The sequence below is a fragment of the Mesoplodon mirus genome, assembly GCF_964341445.2.
Source record: "Mesoplodon mirus genome assembly, chromosome: 6".
Taxonomy (NCBI): Eukaryota; Metazoa; Chordata; class Mammalia; order Artiodactyla; family Ziphiidae; genus Mesoplodon; species Mesoplodon mirus.
In genome coordinates this window covers 78,009,245-78,036,990 of record NC_138982.1, presented here as the reverse complement: position 1 = coordinate 78,036,990, position 27,746 = coordinate 78,009,245, and the positions used below count along the sequence as shown (strand labels likewise).

The following is a 27,746-nucleotide window of genomic DNA, read 5'->3' as shown; positions in this document are numbered from 1 at the left end:
CTGGTGGTCTGATATTCAACATGATGGAATGAGTATGTAAATGGCCTTACACTTCCATGAGAGAACATTAAAGCTGAAGGCATATATACATGATACAGTGGGGTAGCATTATGCATAAAATATCAGGAACAGCTGGGAAAGGAATAAATTCTTATTCATGAATCCACAAAATTAAATTCTTTAACATTCAAAATAAAGAGGATCATAAGTTATCAATGGTCACCCCATCACATACTCAAGTTAGTATAAAGCATTTGGCAAAAAAACAGGTATTATTTCAATGTATACAGTGTGAATAAACTAGTAGCTTTCAACAACAAATGATCAAAGGTGTCAGACAAAATTAAAAGTAGAGAGCTTACCTCGAGTGGGAAAGTAGGGACTTCATTATAGACCCTAACAAAAATCTCCCCTACAATAAGTTCTTTGGCATGATCACTGTAGACAAATTCTGATCCATAGGTTTTGTCACAGTCACCCTTTTTAAAAAAGAAAACAGATTGTTAGAGGTAAATTGGAATCATTAGTGTCTGGTTTATTAATCTATCCATATTCAGTTTAATAAATTAGCAGATAAATAACTTGAAAGATCCATTCATTTTCCAGAGGGAAAAATGTGGTGGGATACACATCACAGCACTCAATGCAATTTTAATGTTTGTAATCAGTAATATGGACTCTGGAAAAGGCATAGAATTATGTTATTTCTTAATCCAAAGATCAATATTGTAACTCATTTTAAAATCTCAAAAGATCACTGAGGTCAGCCAATGAAGTGTTCATAAGCAAGTATGACAAGTGGCTCTTCTCTCTCCGCTCAGCAAACATTTGGCCCAGTCAGATATAGGGTGATAGAGCTAAGAAATGAACACATTTGGACTGGTTTTAAAAAGTAATACATTAAGTAAAAAGTGCTGGAAAACAGGGTCTCTGAATAAAAAAGCAAGGTAATAGTAGAGGGGTTGACAAATCAAGAACAATTTCCATTTAAGGACAAGGAAAAAGATAGGAAAGAGGAATGGAGAAAAAATAGCCACCAGAAGACTTAGGTGGAAATCACTCAAAATTTAGGTTGGACTAAAATAATACATAAAAGTGTATAGTAAGTTGTAAAGGGCTAAACAAAGAGAGAATGATGTTCTCTCCTGGTAAAAGAATAGATGAGGTCACCACGGTGAGCCACAGCCACCCCCACCTCTGCAGGAGACCCTCCAACACTAGCAGGCTGTCAAACATGCCAAAGATGTGGAGGTCATCCCAATGCAGGTCTTTGAGGGTGACAGGATTAAGTCTGTGGTTTCCCTGGTGACTCAGGGAGACAACACTTTACAGGATCCCAACTTATGCTGCTCCATGCGAAGCTGCCTTAGAATCGCCTTCAAAGACCCCTTGTCTGCATCTGTGAGCTCAAGGGTTATCATTCCATTTTGCGTGGATTTGTCTTTGTGAAGAGAAGATTGCAAGAAAGCACTACAGGAGCTGCACTGGTGACCCAGGACCTCTCCCTGCTTTGCTTGTGCCTCATGATTATTTGTATCCTTGAAATGATTAAGAAACCTTGAAACTAGACACATCAGAAATACATCTACATGTGGAACTGCTCCTATAGAACAGCTACTGAACACTGGCAGAAGACCTCAGACATCCCAAAAGGCAAGAAACTCCCCACGTACCTGGGTAGGGCAAAAGAAAAAAGAAAAAACAGAGACAAAAGAATAGGGACAGGACCTGCACCCGTGGGAGGGAGCTGTGAAGGAGGAAAGTTTTCCACACACTAGCAAGCCCCTTCGCGGGCGGAGACTGCAGGTGGCGGGTGCGGGTAAGCTTCGGAGCCACGGAAGAGTGCACAGCAACAGGGGTGCAGAGGGCAAAGCAGAGAGATTCCCGCACAGAGGATTGGTGCCGACCGGCACTCACCAGCCCGAGAGGCTTGTCTGCTCACCCGCCGGGGCGGGCGGGGGCTGGGAGCTGAGGCTCGGGCTTCGGTCGGAGCGCAGGGAGAGGACTGGGGTTGGCGGCGTGAACACAGCCTGCAGGGGGTTAGTGCACCACGGCTGGCCGGGAGGGAGTCCGGGAAAAATTCTGGACCTGCCGAAGAGGCAAGAGAATTTTTCTTCCCTCTGTATTTCCTGGTGCGTGAGGTGAGGGGATTAAGAGCGCTGCTTAAAGGAGCTCCAAAGATGGGAGCGAGCCGTGGCTATCAGCGCGGACCCCAGAGCCGGGCATGAGACACTAAGGCTGCTGCTGCCGCCAACAAGAAGCCGGTGTGCGAGCACAGGTCACTATCCACACCTCCCCTCCCAGGAGCCTGTGCAGCCCGCCACTGCCAGGGTCCCGGGATCCAGGGACAACATCCCCGGGAGAACGCACGGCACCTTAGGCTGGTGCAACGTCCCGCTGGCCTCTGCCGCCACAGGCTCGCCCCCCACCTGAGTGAGCCAGAGCCCGCGAATCAGCTATTCCTTTAACCCCATCCTGTTTCAGCGAAGAACAGACGCCCTCCAGTGACCTACACGCAGAGGCGGGGCCAAATCCAAAGCTGAACCCCGGGAGCTGTGCGAACAAAGAAGAGAAAGGGAACTCTCTCCCAGCAGCCTCAGGAGCAGCGGATTAAATCTCCACAATCAACTTGATGTACCCTGCATCTGTGGAATACCAGAATACACAACGAATCATCCCAAATTGAGGAGGTAGACTTTGAGAGCAAGATTATTTTTTCCCCTTTTCCTCTTTCTGTGAGTGTGTATCTGTATGCTTCTGTGTGAGATTTTGTCTGTACAGCTTTGCTTTTACGATTTGTCCTAGGGTTCTGTCCACCTGTTTTTTTCTAAATAAAAAAATTTTTTTTCTTAATAATTATTATTTTAATAACTTTATTTTACTTTATTTTATTCTTTTTCTTTCTTTCTTTTCCTTCTCTCTTTCCTTCCTTTTTTCTCTCTTTCTCTCTCCCTCCCTCCCTCCCTATCTCTCTCTCTTTCTTTCTACTTTTTCTCCCTTTTATTCTGAGCCGTGTGGATGAAAGGCTCTTGTTGCTGCAGCCAGGAGTCATTGCTGTGCCTCTGAGCCGGGAGAGCCAACTTCAGGACACTGGTCCACAAGAGAACTCCAAACTCCATGTAATATCAAATGGCAAAAATCTCCCAGAGACCTCATCTCAACACCAACACCCAGCTTCACTCAATGACCAGCTAGCTACAGTGCTATGCACCCTATGCCAAACAACTAGCAAGACAGGAACACAACCCCACCCATTAGCAGAGAGGCTGCCTAAAATCATAATAAGGCCACAGACACCCCAAAACACACCACCAGATGTGGACGTGCCCACCAGAAAGACAAGATCCAGCCTCAACCACCAGAAAACAGGCACTAGTCTCCTCCACCAGGAAGCCTATACAACACACTGAACCAACTTTAGCCACTGGGGACAGACACCAAAAACAACGGGAACGACAAACCTGCAGCCTGCAAAAAGAAGACCCCAAACACAGTAAGATAAGCAAAATGAGAAGACAGAAAATTACACAGGAGATGAAGGAGCAAGATAAAAACCCACCAGACCTAACAAATGAAGAGGAAATAGGCAGGCTACCTGAAAAAGAATTCAGAATAATGATAGTAAAGATGATCCAAAATCTTGGAAATAGAATAGAGAAAATGCAAGAAACATTTAACAAGGACCTAGAAGAACTAAAGAGGAAACAATCAACAATGAACAACACAATAAATGAAACTAAAAATTCTCTAGAAGGGATCAATAGCAGAATAACTGAGGCAGAAGAACGGATAAGTGACCTGGAAGATAAAAGAGTGGAAATAACTACAGCAGACCAGAATAAAGAAAAAAGAATGAAAAAATCTGAGGACAGTCTCAGAGACCTCTGGGACAACATTAAATGCACCAACATTCGAATTATAGGGGTCCCAGAAGAAGAAGTGAAAAAGAAAGGGACTGAGAAAATATTTGAAGAGATTAGAGTTGAAAACTTCCCTAATGTGGGAAAGGAAATAGATACTCAAGTCCAGAAAGCACAGAGAGTCCCATACAGGATAAATCCAAGGAGAAACACGCCAACACACATATTAATCAAACTGTCAAAAATTAAATACAAAGAAAACATATTAAAAGCAGCAAGGGAAAAACAACAAATAACACACAAGGGAATCCCCATAAGGTTAACAGCTGATCTTTCAGCAGAAACTCTGCAAGCCAGAAGGGACCAGCAGGACATATTTAAAGTGATGAAGGAGAAAAACCTACAACCAAGATTACTCTACCCAGCAAGGATCTCATTCAGATTTCATGGAGAAATTAAAACCTTTACAGACAAGCAAAAGCTGAGAGAGTTCAGCACCACCAAACCAGCTTTACAACAAATGCTAAAGGAACTTCTCTAGGCAAGAAACACAAGACAAGGAAAATACCTACAATAACGAACCAAAAACAATTAAGAAAATGGGAATAGGAACATACATATCGATAATTACCTTAAATGTAAATGGATTAAATGCTCCCACCAAAAGACACAGACTGGCTGAATGGATACAAAAACAAGACCCATATATATGCTGTCTACAAGAGACCCATTTCAGACCTAGGGACACATACAGACTGAAAGTGAGGGGATGGAAAAAGGTATTCCATGCAAATGGAAATCAAAGGAAAGCTGGAGTAGCAATTCTCATATCAGACAAAATAGACTTGAAAAAAAAGACTATTACAAGAGACAAAGATGGACACTACATAATGATCAAGGGATCGATCCAAGAAGAAGGTATAACAATTGTAAATATTTATGCACCCAACATAGGAACACCTCAATACATAAGGCAAATACTAACAGCCATAAAAGGGGAAATCAACAGTAACACATTCATAGCAGGGGACTTTAACACCCCACTTTCACCAATGGACAGATCATCCAAAATGAAAATAAATAAGGAAACACAAGTTTTAAATGATACAGTAAACAAGAGGGACTTAATTGATATTTATAGGACATTCCATCCAAAAACAACAGAATAAACATTTTTCTCAAGCGCTCATGGAACATTTTTCAGGATAGATCATATAATCGGTCACAAATCAAGCCTTGGTAAATTTAAGAAAATTGAAATTGTATCAAGTACCTTTTCTGACCACAATGCTATGAGACTAGATATCAATTACAGGAAAAGAGCTGTAAAAAATACAAACACATGGAGGCTAAACAATACACTACTTAATAACGAAGTGATCACTGAAGAAATCAAAGAGGAAATCAAAAAATACCTAGAAACAAATGACAATGGAGACACAACGACCCAAAACCTATAGGATGCAGCAAAAGCAGTTCTAAGAGGGAAGTTTATAGCAATACAATCCTACCTTAAGATACAGGAAACATCTCGAATAAACAACCTAACCTTGCACCTAAAGCAATTAGAGAAAGAAGAACAAAAAACCCCCAAAGTTAGCAGAAGGAAAGAAATCATAAAGATCTGATCAGAAATAAATGAAAAAGAAATGAAGGAAATGATAGCAAAGATCAATAAAACCAAAACCTGGTTCTTTGAGAAGATAAACAAAATTGATAAACCATTAGCCAGACTCATCAAGAAAAAAAGGGAGAAGACTCAAATCAACAGAATTAGAAATGAAAAAGGAGAAGTAACAACTGACACTGCAGAAATACAAAAGATCATGAGAGATTACTATAAGCAACTCTATGCCAATAAAATGTACAACCTGGAAGAAATGGACAAATTCTTAGAAATGCACAACCTGCCAAGACTGATTCAGGAAAAAATAGAAAATATAAACAGACCAATCACAAGCACTGAAATTGAAACTGTGATTAAAAATCTTCCAACAAACAAAAGCCCAGGACCAGATGGCTTCACAGGCGAATTCTATCAAATATTTAGAGAAGAGCTAAGCCCAGGACCAGATGGCTTCACAGGCAAATCCTATCAAACATTTAGAGAAGAGCTAACACCTATCCTTCTCAAACTCTTCCAGAATATAGCAGAGGGAGAAGACTCCCAAACTCATTCTACGAGGCCACCATCACCCTGATACCAAAACCAGGCAAGGATGTCACAAAGAAAGAAAACTAAAGGCCAATATCACTGATGAACATAGATGCAAAAATCCTCAACAAAATACTAGCAAACAGAATCCAACAGCACATTAAAAGGATCATACACCATGATCAAGTGGGGTTTATTCCAGGCATGCAACGGTTCTTTAATATATGCAAATCAGTCAACGTGATACACCGTATTAACAAACTCAGTAGATGCAGAGAAAGCTTTTGAAAAAATTCAACACCCATTTATGATAAAAACCCTGCAGAAAGTAGGCATAGAGGGAACTTTCCTCAACATAATAAAGGTCATATACAACAAAACCACAGCCAACATCGTCCTCAATGGTGAAAAACAGAAAGCATTTCCACTAAGATCAGGAACAAGACAAGGTTGTCCACTCTCACCACTCTTACTCAACATAGTTTTGGAAGTTTTAGCCACAGCAATCAGAGAAGAAAAGGAAATAAAAGGAATCCAAATCAGAAAAGAAGTAAAGCTGTCACTGTTTGCAGATGACATGATACTATACATAGAGAATCCTAAAGATGCTACCAGAAAACTACTAGAGCTGATCAATAAATTTGGTAAAGTAGCAGGATACAAAATTAATGCACAGAAATCTCTGGCATTCCTATACACTAATGATGAAAAATCTGAAAGTGAAATCAAGAAAACACTCCCATTTACCACTGCAACAAAAAGAATAAAATATCTAGGAATAAACCTACCTAAGGAGACAAAACACCTGTATGCAGAAAAGTATAAGACACTGATGCAGGAAATTAAAGATGATACAAATAGATGGAGAGATATACCATGTTCTTGGATTGCAAGAATCAACATTGTGAAAATGACTCTACTACCCAAAGCAATCTACAGATTCAATGAAATCCCTATCAAACTACCACTGGCATTTTTCACAGAACTAGAACAAAAAACTTCACAATTTGTATGGAAACACAAAAGACCCTGAATAGCCAAAGCAATCTTGGGAACCAAAAATGGAGCTGGAGGAATCAGGCTCCCTGACTTCAGACTATACTACAAAGCTACAGTAATCAAGACAGTATGGTACTGGCACAAAAACAGAAAGATAGATCAATGGAACAGGATAGAAAGCCCAGAGGTAAATCCACACACATATGGTCAACTTATCTTTGATAAAGGAGGCAGGAACGTACAGTGGAGAAAGGATGGCCTCTCCAATAAGTGGTGCTGGGAAAACTGGACAGGTACATGTAAAAGTATGAGATTAGATCACTCCCTAACACCATACACAAAAATAAACTCAAAATGGATTAAAGACCCAAATGTAAGGCCAGAAACTATCAAACTCTTAGAGGAAAACAGAGGCAGAACACTCTATGACATAAATTACAGCAAGATTCTTTTTGACCCACCTCCTAGAGAAATGGAAATAAAAATAAACAATGGGACCTAATGAAACTTAAAAGCTTTTGCACAGCAAAGGAAACCATAAACAAGACCAAAAGACAACCCTCAGAATGGGAGAAAATATTTGCAAATGAAGCAACTGACAGAGGATTAATCTCCAAAATTTACAAGCAGCTCATGCAGCTCAATAACAAAAAAACAAACAACCCAATCCCAAAATAGGCAGAAGACTTAAATAGACATTTCTCCAAAGAAGATATACAGACTGCCAACAAACACATGAAAGAATGCTCAACATCATTAATCATTAGAGAAATGCAAATCGAAACTACAATGAGATATCATCTCACACCGGTCAGAATGGCCACCATCAAAAAATCTAGAAACAATAAATGCTGGAGAGGGTGTGGAGAAAAGGGAACACTCTTGCACTGCTGGTGGGAATGTGAATTGGTACAGCCATTATGGAGATCAGTATGGAGGTTCCTTAAAAAACTACAAATAGAACTACCATATGACCCAGCAATCCCACTACTGGGCATACACCCTGAGAAAACCATAATTCAAAAAGAGTCATGTACCAAAATGTTCACTGCAGCTCTATTTACAATAGCCCGGAGACGGAAACAACCTAAGTGTCCATCATCGGATGAATGGATAAAGAAGATGCAGCACATATATACAATGGAATATTTCTCAGCCATAAAAAGAAATGAAATTGAGTTATTTGTAGTGAGGTGGACGGACCTAGAGTCTGTCATACAGAGTGAAGTAAGTCAGAAAAAGAAAGACAAATACCGTATGCTAACACATATATACGGAATCTATGAAAAAAAAAGTGTCATGAAGAACCTAGGGGTAAGATGGGAATAAATACAGAGACCTACTAGAGAATGGACTTGAGGATACGGGGAGGGACAAAGTGAGAGAGTGGCATGGACATATATACACTACGAAACCTAAAATAAATAGCTAGTGGGAAGCAGCCGCATTGCACAGGGAGATCAGCTCGGTGCTTTGTGACCACCTAGAGGGGTGGGATAGGGAGAGTGGGAGGGAGGGAGACGCAAGAGGGAAGAGATATGGGAACATATGTATATGTATAACTGACTCACTTTGTTATAAAGCAGAAACTAACACACCATTGTAAAGCAATTATACTCCAATAATGATGTTAAAAAAAATAGTAATAGATGATATATAGAAATCTGAGACTTCTTCTCCCTAGCTCTGTAATTCTCAAAACTTCTATCAATGAAGAGCTCTGAGTGACTATCACGAAATGAATTCAAAACTAAATTTTGAATAATTCAGGACACCCAGTGATGGTTACTCTTTAATGAAGTCCAAACCCCAAAACACAACTTCTTCTAAACCATCAAGACTCAACCATCTAATGTATGTTTTATCCAGGCCTTCTCATCTCCCATTCTACTTACTGTCTTTTGTTTTTTTCATGGCTTAATAGGTTCTCCTCTAGAAGGTGGCAGGATAGAAGAAATTATTCAATTTTGATACTAGAAAGCAATTTTAATTTACTGAGGAAAAGAGGCTGAAGAGAACAATTAAAACAGAGCTTCTGGGCACAAAAACTGGTTAAAATAGAAGACAGCTATATGTAAGTGGTAACTAAAAACACAACAAAAAATTGTAATGTATATTAAATACAGTAAGAATGCTATTATTAAATGGGCCAAATTTTAGGTAGCAAAACCTATAGGCTTAATCAACACCCAGTGGAGAAATAATGGGTTTCTGTTTCGTCAGTACTAAGTTGTATTTCCAGAGATTCCATTAGAGTAAGAAATTTATAAAACAATAACATACTTTTTTAATCATGTTTTCTTGTTGGGATTCAAGAAATTCAAGTAGTTCTGCTCTTGTAGAATTGTTCCATATCAAATATGGGCTCTCTGTGTTACTGTTAAGCATCTTCAAAATCTAGGAGAAAGAACATTACTGTTTTATAATATTTAGGAAATATATTGAAATTACCATTCATTAAAATTGTCTATGATAAGCCAAGCAGTGTAATAGGTGCCTTAAGTATAACAGATCTCAGTAATTCTAGCAAGTATGTTAATATTTTCCATTTTGCAGCTGAGAAAAATCAAGACTGAGAAAGATCAAATTATTTGCCCCAGGTCTCACAACCCTTAAGTGGTGAAACTGGGATTCAAATTTGAGTCTGTATTGACTTCACGTTCTTAACATTTGCTCTGCTTTGTGAAAATTACATATGATATTCTGTGTTAAAGCATTTTATAAACTCAGTAAATGTAAGCTTAAAAAAAATCATACCATACTGCCTTTACATACATATATTTGAAAACAAAATCTAAGTCTTTATGAAGCATACTCCTAGGAAGGGAAGTAAAATTTATGGGCAGAGACTCAGTTCCGATTTTCTTGGCTAAACCTTGTAGTTCTGCAGACATAGCTTATGCCTGCTTAGCCATCCAGGGTGCCTTCCCTTTGTTTAGCTCTCCTCAATTTTAAGTGTACACATAGACATTTAACTCTCCTTTGAATGTTTTTTGTTTTTTGGCTGTGCCTTGTGGCTTGTGGGATATCAGTTCCCTGACTAGGGATTGAACCCAGGTCCTCGGCAGTGAAAGAGGAGAGTCCTAGCCATTGGGCTACCAGGAATTCCCTAAATGTTTTAATAAGAACTTTTTACACTTTACATTTACAGAGCTCTGTGCTAGGAGGAAAGCAGTGGGTTATTACCTCCATCTTACAAAAAGACATCCAACCCTTGTTTTCAAAACATGAACTACTAATTAAGTAAAATGACTGAAAAAATTTATCATGAAGAAAATTTTAAAACTCTGAGAAGTGGCAGTTTAAAATAAGCATTTTATTAAATCCAGATGGAGTCTAGGCCAAACTTTTGAAGTGTTACTTATTTTTTTTTCTTTCCTGTAGTAGTTAATCAACAACTTGTTAGTATTTCTGGAAAGAATGTTTTCAGTCAGCAAAATACTTCACACTGGTGAACACAAAGTCCAGAAAAAGAACCAAGATCAAGATTGGCATCTAAAGCTCTTCCCTCTTACTCAGGGGATCTGAAAGGCAGTGTCTTGCACTAAAAAACAGACTCAGTCAGATTAGATGAAAAAGATAAATAAGCTGCTTATAAATTCTAAAAACTATTTTACATTTGGAACACTGAGGCCTTTTTTCTTCTAAAACTATTAGATGATCATCAGAGAAAATGAAATAAAATAGCCTACAATTCTACAATTCAGGGATAACTACAGTTAACATATTGATACAGATCCATCCATTCATTCAATTTTTTAATACCAAAAATGGGATTTAACCTTTTCACTTAAAATACTTTAAACTTTTTTTGTGTGTGTGTGGTGCGCGGGCCTCTCACTGTTGTGGCCTCTCCCGTTGCGGAGCACAGGCTCCGGACGCGCAGGGTCAGTGGTCATGGCCCACGGGCCCAGCCACTCCGCGGCATGTGGGATCCTCCCGGACCGGGGCACGAACCCGTGTCCCCCGCATCGGCAGGCGGACTCTCAACCACTGAGCCACCAGAGAAGCCCTAAACATCTTTTAATGTCTTCCCATATTACCTTTACAATTTGAGGCTTCAAGATATTCTATTTAATGGATTTCTATAGGTTAATTCTCTAATGCTTAGATTGTTTCTCAACGATTCTCACAGAAGAGGTTGGGTGATCTGCCACGAGCATACTTATTTTTGTCATGAATGTATATGTGTGTATATATTGACTTTTAGGATTTCAATGCTGAGTGTAAGTAAGTTATAGCTTATAACAAACAGCTAAAAATAGACTCTGGGTCTCTTGACTCCCAGTCCTCTGTCCATTCCAAGTTCACTCTCTTGTCCTGTTCCTTTCTGATTCAATATTATCAAGAATTATGGGGAGCTCTACAGCTGAGAAACATGAAGTTAATCTACCTTACAGAGAGACTGGACTTGCAGAGCTGATATGATAACATCAGCATCAAGCCACAACAACAAACCAAATTTCTCAGTTGAGAGAACAAGCATGTGAGCATTTTCAATTTTTAGGTTTCCAAGAGCAATCAACACTGTTATATTCCTCTACTATCTAAAGAATCTTGCAGTATTTATCAAAAACTCAGGCTACTTCTGAAGCACATACCTCAGTAGCACTAACTACAGCAAGTTTTCTAGCAACATAGGGGGTCAGCATGCCAGCTACACTTTTCCTTATGGTTGGATTTTCTGGTGTTGCTTGTTCTTCAGGCAGATACCCTCCAAGGCGACTTAGAGCACGGACACTCAGTTTGGCAAGATTGTTGGCTACTTCCTGTTACAAAAAAATTAAGACATTAAAATAGATCTGTTATCTTACACAGGCAACAGTACCTTTATGGAATCAAAACAGTATGGAACATATTAAGGAACAGAAAACACACACAAAAAAAAGAAACAAAAAAGTCCCCAACACTGACGTCAGAGCTTATTCTTTTATTTATATGAAAGACCATCAGAATCTATGTACTCATTTATACCTAATACGGTATCTTGTAGATAACTGGAAGAAGCACATTGGGGGAAGGGTGGGGAATAGGGATGGGTAGGTAGATCTGATCGCTAGAGGCACATATCACAATATGAGTAATGAATGACAGTGAACAGGAAGGGACAGACAGAAAACAATATCTGTAAAAATCAGGTAAGTTCTCAAGTGTTTAGGGGAACTAGCCCCAACAGCACTGTTATGATCTCCATGTGGTACACAACCATAATTTTGCAAAAATAAAGGTGACTCTGAGTAATCAAGAAAAGATTATGTCCAGAATATGCTACTGCAAATTCCCTTGCCTTGAATCCTTCCGGGATAAGTGGTTAAGACAAAAAGTTTTGGGGCTTAGGGCTTCCCTGGTGGCGCAGTGGTTGAGAGTCCGCCTGCCGATGCAGGGGACACGGGTCTGTGCCCCGGTCCGGGAAGATCCCACATGCCGCGGAGCGGCTGGGCCCATGAGCCATGGCCGCTGGGCCTGCGCGTCCGGAGCCTGTGCTCCGCAACGGGAGAGGCCACAACAGTGAGAGGCCCACGTACCACAAAAAAAAAAAAAAAAAAAAAAAAAAAAAAAGTTTTGGGGCCTAAAGAGCAATAAACTTAATAATCTTGAAAAACAGTTTATGCCTTTGAGGCTTTGAGCTAGGGCTTTGCTTTGCATTCACCTATGGTATGGGTTCAAATTCAATGTTAAAGTAGTGTTAAGGTTACCTGCTGGTTTGTTTCTTCACTTTTCTGAATACCACTCTCTTCTAGTGTGTAGTCATAATTAAACAGATAACCAAGCAGATGCCACAAAATTCCAGCTTGCAATAGGTGTGTCTGTAGCCAGAAATCCACAGCAAAAGAGCTGACACATTCTACCCCAAGAGCTGCCACCCGTGGAATACTCTGAGAATAAGAATAATGGAATTAATTACAGGATTAAAAAAAAAAGCTCCCAAGAGAAACAGGCTGTGAATGTATGCCAAGCTAGCTAACTTATTGTGTGTCTACCTCCTCGTATATTTTCAATTCGTTTATATCTGAATCCTATATCTTTTAAAGCCTAAAATTAAAAGTAACCCTGTGAAAAGACACAGTATTACTATTTTTAGAAAATTAGTTTTTAAATTGAAGTATAGTTGATTTACAATATTGTGTTAGTTTCAGGTGTAGAGCATAGAGATTTGATTTTTTTGCAGATTATATTCCATTAAAGGTTACTACAAAATACTGGGTATAAATCCTTGTGCTATAGAGTAGATCCTTATTACCTATTTTATGTATAGTAGTTTTATTTGTTAATCCCATACTCCTAATTTGTCCCTTCTCACCTCCCTCTCCCTTTTCTCTTTGGTAACCATAAGTTTGTTTTCTATGTCTGAGTCTGTTTCTGTTTTGTATATACATTCATTTGTATTATTTTTTAGATTCCAAATATAAGTGATATACAGTGTTTGTCTTTCTCTGACTTATTATATTAAGCATAATATTCTCAAGGTCCATTCGTGTTGCTGCAAATGGCAGTATTTCATTCTTTTTTATGGCTGAATAACATTCTGTTGCACATGCGTGTGTGTGTGTGTGTGTGTGTGTGTGTACACATCTTAAGCCAATTGTCTGTTGATGGGCACTTGGGCTGTTTCCATGTCTTGGCTATTGTAAATAGTGCTATGAACGTTGGGTGCATGTATCTTTTCAAATTAGTGTTTTCGTTTTTTCAGATACGTACCCGGGAGTGGAACTGCTGGATCATATGGTAGCTCTATTTTCAGTTTTTTTAAGGAAACTCCATGCTGTTTTCCATAGTGGCTGTACTGTACCAATTTACATTCCCATGAACAGTGTATGAGGGTTCTCTTTTTTCCACATCCTCTCCAGCATTTATTATTTGTAGACTTTTTGGTGATAGCCAGTCTCACTAATGTGAGGTGATAGCTCATTGTGGTTTTGATTTGTATCAGAATTACTATCTTTGAGGCTAGTTAGTGTCAAAGACTTGGGAATACAGTTTTCTTTGTTTCACTTCTTGTATTTTTAAATTTTAAAAATACTGATAAGGCATTAATAGCAATGCACGTGCTAGTGATCTTAAGTGTATCAATTATATCTTTAGTGCAGGTATACAGATTTACTTCTTTATACTAGAGTTTGCCTTCTTATTAAACACTTCTAAGGACATCAAGTAAATATAGTTGAGGACATTATTTTCATCAGATTCCTTATTTCTAGATACCTTAGCCTGGGATCAGCACCCCAGTCCTGTTCTATTCCAACACAACTGTCACTCTGCCCAGTTACCTAAGAAATCACTCTCTTTCCCAGCCACCTATCACATCACCCACAGACAACTTCCCTTGGCAGTACTAGACTGGGAGGAAACAGCAAGCTCTCAGATCCCTATAGCTTTTCCACCAGGAAATGACTCGACTCTTAAGTTTCAGGTTTTACGTGGTCCTTTACTTTCATTAGATTGATTTAGTCTAGTCTTCTCTCTTGCTTCCCTGCCTCTGTTCAAATGTTCACATGAGACCAACTTCCCTCTAGATATGTCACTCTAGTCTTACTCTCTGTGGGCCAGCCCAGGAACAAAAGCCACCATTTACAGCAAGGCTTCAGTGAAAAATGTAATTTACTTGCAAATAATTTTAGGAAAACAACTAGTTAATAAATTGGGGACTGGCTACTTGACAAGAAAAACCCACTGCTGACTGAATCCAGAAAGTGGTAAAGATGACCTCTACCTTGCCAAAATAGAGCACCCGACAGAGATCCCTGATGATGCCAGGCATTTCTGTGATCTTCTCTCGGCATTCTTCAAACTGAGCGGCCACACTATAGCATTTGCTTATGTGTCCACACACCTGCAGACAACACAAGAGAGAGAAAAAAAAAAGTCACATGTGCATTCCTTATTTAAGACAGTGGAAATCACATCAGCGGAGATTCGTGAATAATGCTTAATGGTATATATGACACTCCAAAATTAAACAGAATATTTCTATTGAATTATTAGTATTTCTGGTTAAGATTCCCTATAGATTTAGGGTTGGCAAACCATGGCCGCTAAGGCTAACAGGCCAAGTCAACCCTGTTCTTGTATGCCCAGAAAGCTAAGAATGGTTTTTACATTTTGAAAGAGTTGCAAAAATCACAAATAAAAATATGCAACAGACTGTACATAACATGAAAGCCTCAAATATTTACTCTCTGGCCCTTTATAAAAAGAAGTTTGCCAACCTCTGGAATAAAGTACTTTTGTCCGGAATTCTAATAATGTACTATACTTAAAAATAAGGATGAAACTCAAAAGCCTGTACTCGATTGTTTTATATTCTAAATTTTGCTGGCATAAACAAAAGGCCACATAAAAAGATGCATCTACAGTGATCTTAATGAACTCCTGATGGATTTTCTATTAAATAATTCAACAGAAAAGAAGACAATGAAAACACTAGGGATGGGAGAGGGAGGTAGAGAAGGAAATTAAGGAAGGGGAAAGAAGATAAGTGAAACAAAAATGGCAAAATGACAAATGTTTGAAACTGGGTAAAAAAAAAATTAAGCCAACAGATTACGTATGATTTAGCACAGTGGTTCTTAAAGTGTGACACACAGACCAACAGCATCAGTATCACTTGGGAATTTTGTTAGAAAAGCATGTTCTCATGCCCCACCCCAGACATACTGAATCAGAAACTCTGTGGGCAGGGGACCTGGGAGGCAGAGCTCAGCAACCCAGGTTTTAATGAGCCCTCCAAGTGATTCTTACAGATGTTTAAGTCTGAACTACTAGTATAACATAACTTTCTTGGAACCATATGCTTTAGTCTTACCTGTACAGACATGTCACTTGGTTTACTAGAATGATTCAAGACAGCCACACAGCGACTAAATGCCTCTTGTAACACCTGCAGAAAAAGAAGTCAGCCAATAACTCTCCATTTTGACTTGGAGTCTGAAAAGCCTTTTCTGGTAGGGATAAAACATTAATAACCTTTTAATATCAGAAACTTGTCAAAGAAATGTTTGCTCAATTAACATTTGTTAAATAAACAAGTAAACAAAGGACCCTGAAGTTTTTTTAAGCATCCCACTATGCTATTTTGCAAGTAATATTAAGCTCACCAATTTTGAATCCAATATTCTCCAATTCACGTTATGAAATAAAGCTCCATTTATTTTAATTTTGGTATTATAATATAGAGAATATTGTTATCTGTTGCAATAAATTAAACTGTATCAACTGTATTTGTACTTGGTGAATTATTTATTGCTAAGAGACATACAGTTTGCCTAAACTAGCTTGAAGACAAGGACAAAGGTCATTCCATATTACCTCAATTCCATTCTCCCTTCTGAGCTCTTCAGCATTGAGGGCTGAGCAGTTAACAGTATGGAAAGCCAGCTCTGCAGCAGCAGGCAACAATGGTGATTCTTTTGAGAAAAGGAGGTCATCTGAAGTTTCCATTGTTATTGTCCTAATTAGCATGGGGTAGCCTGCATATTTATAAGGCTGTAAATCTGAAATAATCATGGTTCTAAGTTAATTTTGACACTATGTTCAATTATGTTGCCAAAAAAAAAGACTATAATATGCAACATCTTAAATGTTTCCTAATTCTAGTTTATAAAAATAAATTAAACCAAGTACAAATCCCTTGGATCTTTTCAACTAGCAAACTTGTTTGGTTGACTTTTCTAAAATGTTTCCACTAGAAAAAGAGTATTTTCTGGTAGATTAAAACTGAACTTTGTGTACAGTGGTTTTGATCCTTTGCAGAATATCTGTTTTTCTATGTTGTCCATGTGATCTTTATAACTTTTCACCTGATCAGACAGCAAGACATAGCCAATGCATCAGAGACCCATACCTCTTTATAAAGAGATAGAAACATTTGATTTAAATGAGAGTGAATATTTTATATTCTGCTTTCTGAATAACAAGAGTACTTTTCTATTTTACCAGTTATCATAAAATAAACGTTTGAAAATACTGAATATAATTTGTTACTATGAATACAAAATAGAAAGTTAATGTATTAACTGTATTTGGCTAATTCCGTATTTTGATAAGCAAATTTAAAAGTGAAATCTGAAATACACTGGTGCTCAATTCCTGTTTTCTTTTTTTTTCATTTTTTTAAAAAAAACTAACCTACGAGGCAAAAATATGTAAATTAATTGGCTTTGACTTTATAAGTATCTCTGTCATCCCACTTGAAATCAGCATAAAGCTTTTTGCCTTTTGAGGATGACAAATAATCTGCTTTAAATTAACTCACTTCTAAGATGGCTTAAAAAAAAAAAAAAAAAAGCCTCTTGGAACTGGTCCCAGTGGTCCTAACACACACATACATAAGAAGGAGAGTGAATTAATGTTAAGTTCTATCAGATCAGGACCCCCATCCCAACTTACTGAGTATAAACCCCCTTTGGGAAAAGTGGAAGACAGCCTGAAAAAACATTCTGACCTTGATGATATACCAATGATGAGCTACAACTGCACCTTGTGGCTAATATAGATTTACCAGCCATCAAAAAACAACCAATGGTTTGAAAAAGACTTCTTTAAACTCATTCTCATTAGTGATAAATGCGATATAACTAAATGCTTTACAAATGTTTTCTGTTGAGTTCATATGCAAAAGTGAATCAATTAATCACTGTTCTCTAATGACCAAGCTGCTCAATCCCTACGCTGTCCCCTCCAGTACTTAAACTGGAACCCTACTTGTCTTCAATTACCCAACATTCCTGCTTATCTCAGATCCCCACTGTCCTCTCTTTTCTCCCATCATCCTATAGAGCAAATGGGTCTCCCACTTTGTGTGTAAGCCAAGTTTAGTTCCCAAGCCAATGGACACCTGCCATATTGAACCCAAATCCCACCCTCAACAGTCTTAAAACTTCTCAGTGTGCTCCTAGCTTTCTGGCTGCTACTGTTAGGGCTACCACAAATAGCCCTGAAAACATGCTGGAGATTTCCAATAACCTGTATCCTGAAACTGAAACAGAGCAGGACCCTGTGGTCCTTGCCTCCCATGTCCTCCACCTGTGCAAAAACTTTAGCCAACGAATAAGTTTAATCAGAGAAGTGAGGAAATACAGAAACAAAGGCAAACAGTCAAAGGAGACCAAATAATAGTTTAGTCATTAAGCAAAGTCAAGGACCTTTAGTTCCTCCTCAAAGGCTACAGATAATATTCTGAGCCATATCCTGTGAGCTGTCTTATGGATACTGAAACTCCTACCAGGTGGAAGAAGTTAACTACATGATGACCAGACTATAGCCATGACATAAGCTGCCACAATTCTGAGAACTGGCCTCAAGGAAATGGGAACAAACTAACCCTGGAACTGAAGACTAACTGTACTTAAAGCAATCAAGATGACACTGGTCAGACCACCACATGCCCAACTTTAAGATGACTGTCAGAGCCGACTGGACTGTTTCTGCATGTAGCCCCTTCCCTCAGCCTATAAAAGCTCTTGCCCACTGGTTTGAGGTGGGGGGAATCGGCCTTTGAACAGGCAGCTGCCCTCCCTCCACCCCACCCCCTTGGTTGCCAGCATCCAAGATAAAGCAAACTTTCCTCTCCACCAACATTGCCTCTTTATTGGCTTTTGAATGGCGAGCAGCTGGATCCCACTTTCGGTTACAAAATCACACCTATTTTATCTATAAATTTTTCAAACTGTCCCACAGGATCAGAGGGTTTTGAAAGCTACCACAGGAAATGAGGTGTGAAGGGATATATATGATCATTTGAAAAGTTTCTGTTGCTTTTTAAAAACCAGAGCACTCTTGGTGTTTTCAGCCTTCAGAGATTTATGGATAGGTACAGTCTTATAAAAGACATTTAATGATACTTAAATGCCAGGTCCATTTTAGATCTTATTTAATATGTTTACTGCTAAATGGCTAAAGACAAAAACTAACCAAGTACCTCCAGAGAACAGAAATGTACTTTAGGACGGAACAATGAAATCTGGTTGGAAATGTAAACTATTGAAAAACATAGGTAAGAAGTGGAAGGTATAAAACAAACAACATTTTGGGTCTAACTACAGAAAACTACTCTTTTACTATATCTAAAATGCAATTCTAAGAGTCTTTTGCAATAATAATTAGAAATAGGCTGCAGAAACAAGGAGCATGGTAGAATTAGCTGGAGGGTAAATCAGAATTTGAGAATAACACATGCCTTACCTTCTTTATGACGGTTGAAGAGGATGCTCTGCGTTTTCAGAATTAAAATTATATTCTCTGGATCTGGTCCATCTGTTATTTTTGCTGATTTGGTACATAAAAATTCATAGGCTTTATTTACCTTTTCAAACATATCCTGTATGTAACCAAAGACAATTAACTTTTGTTAACATCTCTAATTACAACTTAGAACACAGGTGATTTGTATTTTGCCAGTAAATTCTTTGGTTACTATTTTGTTTTGTTTTTTTACATAAAGGAATTCATTCCAACTGTAATATAGGTGGTATACTTTTAAGGTGAAACAATTTATTTTTCCAAATAGTTATTCAATGATCTCAGCACCATTTACTGAAAATTTTTCTTCAGTAGCTTATACCATATATGTCATATTAAACTCATACACTCCAGAGATAGTTTCTGAGTTGTTATAAAAATAGTTATGATAAGAACTACTGTTTTTTGAGCACTATGGCAGGCACTGTGCTAAATGCTTTACATACATTATCTCACTTAATCCTCAAAACAGCCTTGTGAGGTGTGTACCCTTATTAACCTCATCTTTAAGATGTTAAATAGCTTGCCTAAAGTCACAAAGTCCATTGCTGACAGAGTTAAGACGCACACCCAGGTCTGACTCTATCTGTGCTCTTAAATTACTATACAATAACGTTCCTTATCTATATACTGATCCTTGTGACAGTATAATACTATTTTACTATTGCAGTTTTATAGAGTATTTTAGTATCTGGTAGTTTAAGTCTAGCAAATTAATTCTAATTTCAAAATTTCTTCCTATATTCATTGTTTTCTTTCCCAGATGAATCTGAATTGCTTTAGATTTCTCAAAAAATGTCCCAGGCTTTTGATTAAAAATGCCTTAAACATATAAAAGTGACATTTTTTCAATGCTGTCTTCCTATTCAGGAATACTGCCTGTCTCTAATAAAAAACACTAGCCCTGAATCAGTGGAAATTACTCCAAGTTTCTAGCAACAAACTATGAGTACTGTTTTTATTGGTCCTTGTCTGATTTTATCTTTTATGAATCTCCATTGGCACTGTAGTAGGAAACTGGAAAAGACAAGATCAGGGAATGCTGGCAGCAAATGACTTTAAGTCTGAAGCAAATTTTCTACTTTTTCATTAAGAGTGATATGAAGTTGGATGTCATTAGAAAAAAATTAACTACCCAAAGCAATCTGGGTGGCAATGGCATCACCTACAAATGAATTAAGTTCACCCACATCCTAATTTTCAGTTATTCATGTGACTGCCCATTAGAGTTAATTCTCAAACAGACATGGGTAAGGAAAGAGAATAAAACCCAAAAGTTACTAGTCACAGGGTAGTCCTTTTGATAAAATGAGAGAAGGCCATTTATGCTGAAAACTTGTGCAGGTGGGTCAGAGGTTAATTAAACATATACTGGACATATATTATGAGGCAGACACCGGCACATAAGATGAGCGTATCTTTTCTCTGGCTGAAATAGTAATAAAGCAAAAGCAAGTCAACCCCAAAGCCCTAATTCCAAAGGCAGTACATACCCTCCCTTCTGGATTCTTATCAGGGTGGTACTTCTGTGCAAGTCTGAAGTAAGCTTTTCTAATCTTGCTCTCATCGTGCCTACAAAATAGGAAAACTGTTTCATGAATTAAGTAAGGTGCAAGAAAATACTTACACAATCATCTAAAATGATATTTTAAGAATCTTATTTTTACTGTGTATGATCATATAGTAGATATCAAATTAAACCCAGTAAGATTTAAGTAAGATGATTCCTATGTGTTATCTTTACACATAAAAGATAAAACCTAAACATTCCCTATGCAAGGTTACCATATTCACTTCAAATTACAAAACCATATTTGGGTTTTGAAGAACTAAGAATTTTAAACTTTTCAAAATGTCACTTCAAACTATAATTCTAAGTTATTTTAACTATCAGCCTTGTCAAAAATGAACAGATTCAGTCTATACTTAAGAAAATGTCTTTTAAACTTTTTCTTTAACATATCTATTCTACTATAAAACTTCACTGATGATAAATTAAATCTGCATTCTTTCCTATACGTTTGTCATTTACTATCCTAAACACACTGTTGTCAAATTTCTTCCTCATGTGTAACACAAACTGCAAGAAGGGGGAAGATGATACTGAAAATGACTCACGGGCCCTGTCCTAGAGGGAGATTAAGCACTTCATAAGCATCATCTATTGACATTGTAGGTGGCTTCTTTTCTACTTCCTTCTTCCAGGCATCAAGGGTATCTTTTAGAAGCTTAACCTTAAAGACAGAGAGTTAAAATTTGTATCTATTAAAGTAAAACTATTTCAGAATATAATTTTTAAATTACAGAATTGTTGTGCTGTATTTATTTCAACTGACATTTCTAGGCTAACCAATTAACAGCTTTCTAAAATACAAATAACCAAAATCACCTTCTAGCACTGTTGAATGGTCAGATAGCAAGGTATTTGTTATGGGGCTATATATTTTTTTAAGTAATATTTTATTATTTATTTATTTATTTTAATTTCTTTTTTTTAAATTTATTTTTGGCCGTGTTGGGTCTTAGTTGCTGCACACAGGATCTTCGTTGAGGCATGCGGGATCCTTTGCTGCAGCATGCAGGCTTCTCTCTAGTTGTGGTGTGCGGGTTTTTCTCTTCTCTAGTTGTGACAGGCGGCTCCAGAGCACATGGGCTCTGTAGTTGTGGTGCGTGGGTTCCAGAGCACGTGAGCTCTACTTGAGGCGCGAGAGCTCAGTAGTTGTGGCGCCTGGGCTTAGTTGACCCGTGGCATGTGGGATCTTAGTTCCCTGACCGGAGACTGAACTCACGTCCCCTGCATTGTAAGGCAGATTCTTTTACCGCTGGACCACCAGGGAAGTCCCTACAGTGATACTTTAATTCTCTGCCAATTTTTGTCTCTATTTTTTTTTTTTTTTTTTTTTTTGCGGTACGCGGGCCTCTCACTTTTGTGGCCTCTCCCGTTGCGGAGCACAGGCTCTGGACGTGCAGGCTCAGCGGTCATGGCTCACAGGCCCAGCCGCTTTGCGGCATGTGGGATCTTCCCGGACCGGGGCATGAACCCGTGTCCCCTGCATCGGCAGGTGGACTCTCAACCACTGTGCCACCAGGGAAGCCCTGTCTCTACTTTTAATTGTCAAAGAAACGTTCAGAAAGTACGGAAAACTTTGGAATTAGCATTCACTGTAGTAAGAGAGGAAGCAGTATATGATGGCATGCTTCTCAAGGTGATCAAACATAATTACTGGTATACTGGTATTCAAACAAACATAAGGGATAGTGAACACAAGGGAGTCTGGGTAGGGGTGAGAAGAAGAGACCTAATATTTGCTGCATGCCTATGTGCCAAGAAGGTATGTGCTTTACAGACTGCAGATTTAATTCTTGTATAAAATTTCAGTAATACATGAAAACACTGAGGTTCTGAGAGACGGCTGCATATTTCCCAGTTAATAAGTGATGGAGCTGGATTCAAACCTAGGTCTGACTAAAAAGCCCACACTTTTTCTACTACCTCATGTTGAATCTGGAACAAGCAGCAGTGTCTACCTGCCTTCATTTGGTCATTGCACTGTAAAGAGGCAGTGCGTGATGGTACAAATGGCAATTGTTTTTAAGTCTTCTGATGGTAAGGCTAATGGTAAAACCTCTGCTATAGTAACAGACCAACAGGGGCACCCAGGCCTACTTTATTCCAGGCTTTCACTAGGTATCCAGGGGCTCAAGTTGGATGGGTCCCAAGGGCACTGTGACAGTGGATACTACTATACAAATGTGCAAGTCACACTTACTGCCTCCAGTGTGTGCCAGGAATGTGCTGTGTTTTTTTATGTGAATTCTCACTTAATCTTACCAACCACCACATGAAACAGCTGCTATTAGTCGTACTATTACCATAACTGAGGCTTAGAGGAGTCAAGCGGTACACTGAATGTACATACAGAGCCATTAGTGGCCAAACTGAAACTCAACCCCAGACTGCCTAACTCCAGCATCCAGCATCTTAATGAATCTGCTATAAAGATGAGCTCCCGCCAAGCTATTATAGTATGTAATTGTATTATATACATGAAATTGAGTTTGTTTTGTTTTTGTCACAAAAGACCAAGATTGTAAAGTCCTTTTACGCTCCCTGAAAAAACTGCCTTTCAGTTTGGGATTTACCCAAATGTACTGAACTACACTCAGAATTACACAATGCTTAAGTAAGGAGGAATATTTAAGAAAGCTATTATTCTTCTTATCACAGAAAGAAGAAATACCCAGAAGTGATTAGAGGGTTTTTTTTATGGTTTAAGAAGGCAAAAATTAATCTGCTGACTTACCGGGTCTTTAATTGGCCAATCTGGAAACCGGAGTGTATCACAAAGTTGTTTGAGGTAATAAATATTACAAAATAGTTCATTTTCTAGCTGTGGGTAGTTGATAACTGGGATGGGACAATATTGATAAAGTGCTCTTGTGTTACTTTGAAGACGAGGTGTGAAATCAGCAAGATGGGCAGCAATCTTCTCTATCATAAGGCGCCTACAATTAGAAAAGTCTCCAAGCATTATGAAGGCATTATTTTATTCTATTTTAAAGAAAAGGTTAAGATAGGTAATCATTCAAGGTAATTACATGGATCTTCTTCAGAATAACTTAGTTACTGGCCTAAAATGAGAGCTTGTAAGAATGTTACTCAGAGTATTCTAAACTTACTATGTAAAAACACTCCATGGATATAAACTTATTTGTAATACAATCCATAAAGAAGACCATAGAGAAAAAGGCTGACAATATCAGCCCTTCTTATTGAAAATTCAGTCATTAGAAAGTCAAATAGTATGGAATCTGCATGCATGAGGGCACAGCCACAGAATCAAGTTAGCTATCACCCCAAAGAAGCTGGTCTTTATTTTAGTTAACATAGCACAACCTGGGATCTGGCCCTCAGCTAAGCAGAAAATTGATTTGCTCAGTATACAGAGTTACATCTTTTAGATGAGAGACTCATACTAAGCAATCTCCGGAGAAGAATATTACACAGAATAACTGTAATAAATGTATTCATATTCCTATACATTTGTTCCCAATGAAAAATATGAATATTTTCAATATGAAATTTGAAATTTCAATGTTCAAACTGAAAATTTTCAATTTTCTATATGAATATTCATACAGAATATATTCAAATTGATGGCTAGCATATGCCAAGCCTGTAGGTCAACCTATCAGAGAAGCCAAATGATGACGAGCAGGTGGCATTGTGAGTATGAGTCAGCCAAAGAAGAATGAGTAACTGACTCAGAAGACCAACTGCCATCCAGCTAAGAAGACCAAGGGGTTCTCCAGAGAGCCAGACTTGACACTGGAACCACTAACTGCCGAGTCTTTCCTGGACAGTGCCTGCCTGGACACTGACATCTGCTTCTGGGCCTCTCCTTTTTCTTGGTGGAAACAGGCTTCTCCTATGGCATTCTCCTGCTAACCTCCAGATTATGGTCAATATGTGCTGGCTAGGGAGCCCTCATTCTAAAATGATTGTGGGTATCTCTAGACTGATCCATTCCATGTGGGCATAGTTTTTAATTAGTGGGGTACAGTTCTATTTCCAAATACCCAGAAGGAGTGTCTTGATTTTATTCCTATATATCTCTTACATACATATTAATTCATTGTCTAAAAGCACCAGTGGTAATAGGCTCCACCCTTACATAAAGCTCTATTAAGGTAACAGTAATTTTGTCAAATCATCTTAGAACAGGAAAAAGCTCAGGGCCTTGTCAACAGCAGTCACTTGATTTGGCACCAATGACTACTGTAGCTTTAGATTATGTAACTAGTGAAAGGAAATCTTTTCACAGAAATCAAACCAGATGGGAAGAGGCAAAGATTCTGTGTATAAAATACAATCAGCTGGCTATTTACCTCATTTCACTGCTCCAGATTGCTTCTGGAGTATCAAATTCTCCTAGAAAAATCTCAGAAAACTTTTCAGGCTCGTAATTTTCTAAGTAACAAACCATTGCTTCTGGTAGAATGTGCCCAAGTATACTTCTCTGAAAAATATCTTGTCCTTTCGTCTTTAAAAAAAAACAAAACATAATCAGAAACACTAAAGTTATCTTTCAGTTTTCTAATAAATGAAATGGGGTTAGAGAACATTTTAAGAAAGGAGAATAACTGGAACATACTGCTTTTATGCTTTTGAAATTTAGATGGAAAAATGGCAAAATAAGAAGTGCAAGGTGTCTGGTATAAACTGGCTTGGCATGAACTCCAAGGTGGAATTACCCCCTCTAGCCCTGCAGTAGCCTTAACCTCCTCATGGGTCAGGTGTTGCCAATATTATTTAGCACAATTAGCCTTTGACCATGTATAACAGTAATGAACAACACAAGGAAGACTCTGCAAAGATTTACATCAATTATTGTGTTACATTGTTGGCTGTAGTTCCCACCTGCACCTGCTTCTGTTTTCAAAAATAAGTCCAGAAAAATTGAGATCTTAAAGAGCCTATCCTCATGAAATGTGGCTAGAATTTAGATGGAGTATTTCTATACAGAGTAATTATAATTAACTGTACTAAGAACTCCATATTCTGGCCAAATGAAGTCAGGGTAATGTTCATACTTATCATGCTAAAATTTTAAACTCATTTCTTTACCTGATGGAAAAAATTCCTAAAGATTATAAATACTTTTCTTATTTCCTTCTAGGCAAACTGAGGATGTTTTATTCTTCTAGGATCTGACAGAGAGACAGGGGGGAAAAAACCCAGACATGGTTTTACCACTTAGTGCAAAGACAAATTAGATGATGAATATTTTCAGGCATTTTACTAATAAAAGCCATAAACTGACTATCTGTTAAACTTTGGGGTGAAGAATTGCTTCTTCTTTAGAATACTATTATTTCATAATTCCTACATCTAGAGTTCTGCTATAAACAAATATTGTTTTGCTGTAATTCAAAATATTGTTAGGGAAAATGATGTATATAGTTTCTCATATTATAAAATTTGAAAAAAAAGATTACATATGCATAACTTCACAAAAAAAAGGAAAAAAAAAGAATGATTAAAAGTGCCTTATGTTACATTAAGGTGGTAACAACGGGGCAAATTTTTAAAAAACTTTATATTCTCATTTTCTATTTGCATAAAGCTATGGAAATCATACTTCCATGGGCATCACTTTAGTATTATTAGACTGTAGACAGATTACTTTCTAGGGCTTTACTGGCTGCTCTATAAAACATGCAGTTTTGGCCTTGTGCCTGTTGTCAGACTGGTGTAACATTCCTTGGTTAGTCTCTTAAACAGTGGTCTAGTTTTGGTTTATTCTGCTCTCAATAAAAATTTGAAAATCAATGTTCCATGAAAAGCCTAACAAAATTTCAAACACAATTCAGTTATGTGTTTACAATAAAATATCTCTGTAAAATGCAGTTATAAAGCTACATTTTGTCAGAGCTACCTGGATAAGTCTTATCTTTTTTTTGGATTCCTATTTTTCCTCCCCAGTAAAATGGCAAGAATACTTGAGAGCACCTGAAAAATTAAGTAGTTTCAAAAAAAGAAACTTAGCACTTCTAACATGTTGGGATATGAACAAAAAGAAGGTGGAAGTCTTACTGAATCTGAGCTGACTATATGAGACTCAGGTATATACTGAATTATTTATGAACATTACTAATGTAAATTTTACACTAAGGGAACAAACTATATTCACAGCAATGTCGGGTTATAATTCGTATCTACAATTTAATTATTAATTCTAATAGGCAACATTTATTTTCATTTAAAAAATATTAGCTTAGACTTTCTATGTGCAAGGTACCACAAGGAATGCAAAAAATCAAACAATACCTGCCCTCAAGTGCTTATAAGGAAAGGAAGGAAGGAAAATTCACAGCTAAGGAAACCTTAGTGCCAAGACAGCTTCCCCAGTATTAAGTCACGTATTCAGAGGATTAATTTGCCTTACCTCCTCTGACTTGAAAGCCTGTTTGGTATGTGTGTACTTCAAAAATCTAGGAAAAAAAAATTACTTATCAGGTATAGGAACTGATTTAGATTTAGTAACCTTAGTTTTCTAAGACCAGATTTTTTTTTAAGTATAGTTGATTTATAATGTTGTGCCAGTCTCTGCTGTACAGCAAAGTGACTCATACACATACAGACATTCTTTTTTTAATATTCTTTTCCATTACGTTTTATCAAAGGATATTGAATATAGTGCCCTGTGCTCTACAGTAGGACCTTGTTGTTTAAGACCAGATCTTTTATATGTAAATAAGAGCCACAAAAGGCAACTTGTAAATCCATATTCCCAAACAGTTTAATTTCTAATTAAGGCAAGAACTTAAATGAATTAGAAAAAAATTTAAATTATGGTCATATTACAGTTATGTAATAATATAAAAAAATTACTCAATTTTAAGAAAAAAGCAAAACGTAACTGTATATAATATGAATATAGTTATATTAAATCTGTATGATTAAAATACTAGATGATGATACAATTCTTATG

General features: G+C 37.7%; 1 protein-coding gene across 1 annotated transcript in view; it reads right to left on the bottom strand.

Annotated features, from left to right (window-relative positions):
* DNAJC13 (DnaJ heat shock protein family (Hsp40) member C13) overlaps positions 1 to 27,746 on the bottom strand; it is a 123,160-nt gene that overhangs the window by 26,075 nt on the left and 69,339 nt on the right. Inside the window, exons 31-43 of the mRNA XM_082624232.1 lie at positions 27,201 to 27,246; positions 25,141 to 25,295; positions 23,556 to 23,757; positions 21,370 to 21,485; positions 20,745 to 20,823; positions 19,195 to 19,330; positions 16,321 to 16,505; positions 15,818 to 15,892; positions 14,726 to 14,845; positions 12,711 to 12,890; positions 11,616 to 11,783; positions 9,298 to 9,411; positions 363 to 479 (exon numbers count right to left, since the gene is read on the bottom strand). Of these exons, the coding sequence (XP_082480358.1) occupies positions 363 to 479; positions 9,298 to 9,411; positions 11,616 to 11,783; positions 12,711 to 12,890; positions 14,726 to 14,845; positions 15,818 to 15,892; positions 16,321 to 16,505; positions 19,195 to 19,330; positions 20,745 to 20,823; positions 21,370 to 21,485; positions 23,556 to 23,757; positions 25,141 to 25,295; positions 27,201 to 27,246 (1,693 nt within the window). The remainder of the gene's footprint in view (positions 1 to 362; positions 480 to 9,297; positions 9,412 to 11,615; positions 11,784 to 12,710; positions 12,891 to 14,725; positions 14,846 to 15,817; positions 15,893 to 16,320; positions 16,506 to 19,194; positions 19,331 to 20,744; positions 20,824 to 21,369; positions 21,486 to 23,555; positions 23,758 to 25,140; positions 25,296 to 27,200; positions 27,247 to 27,746) is intronic.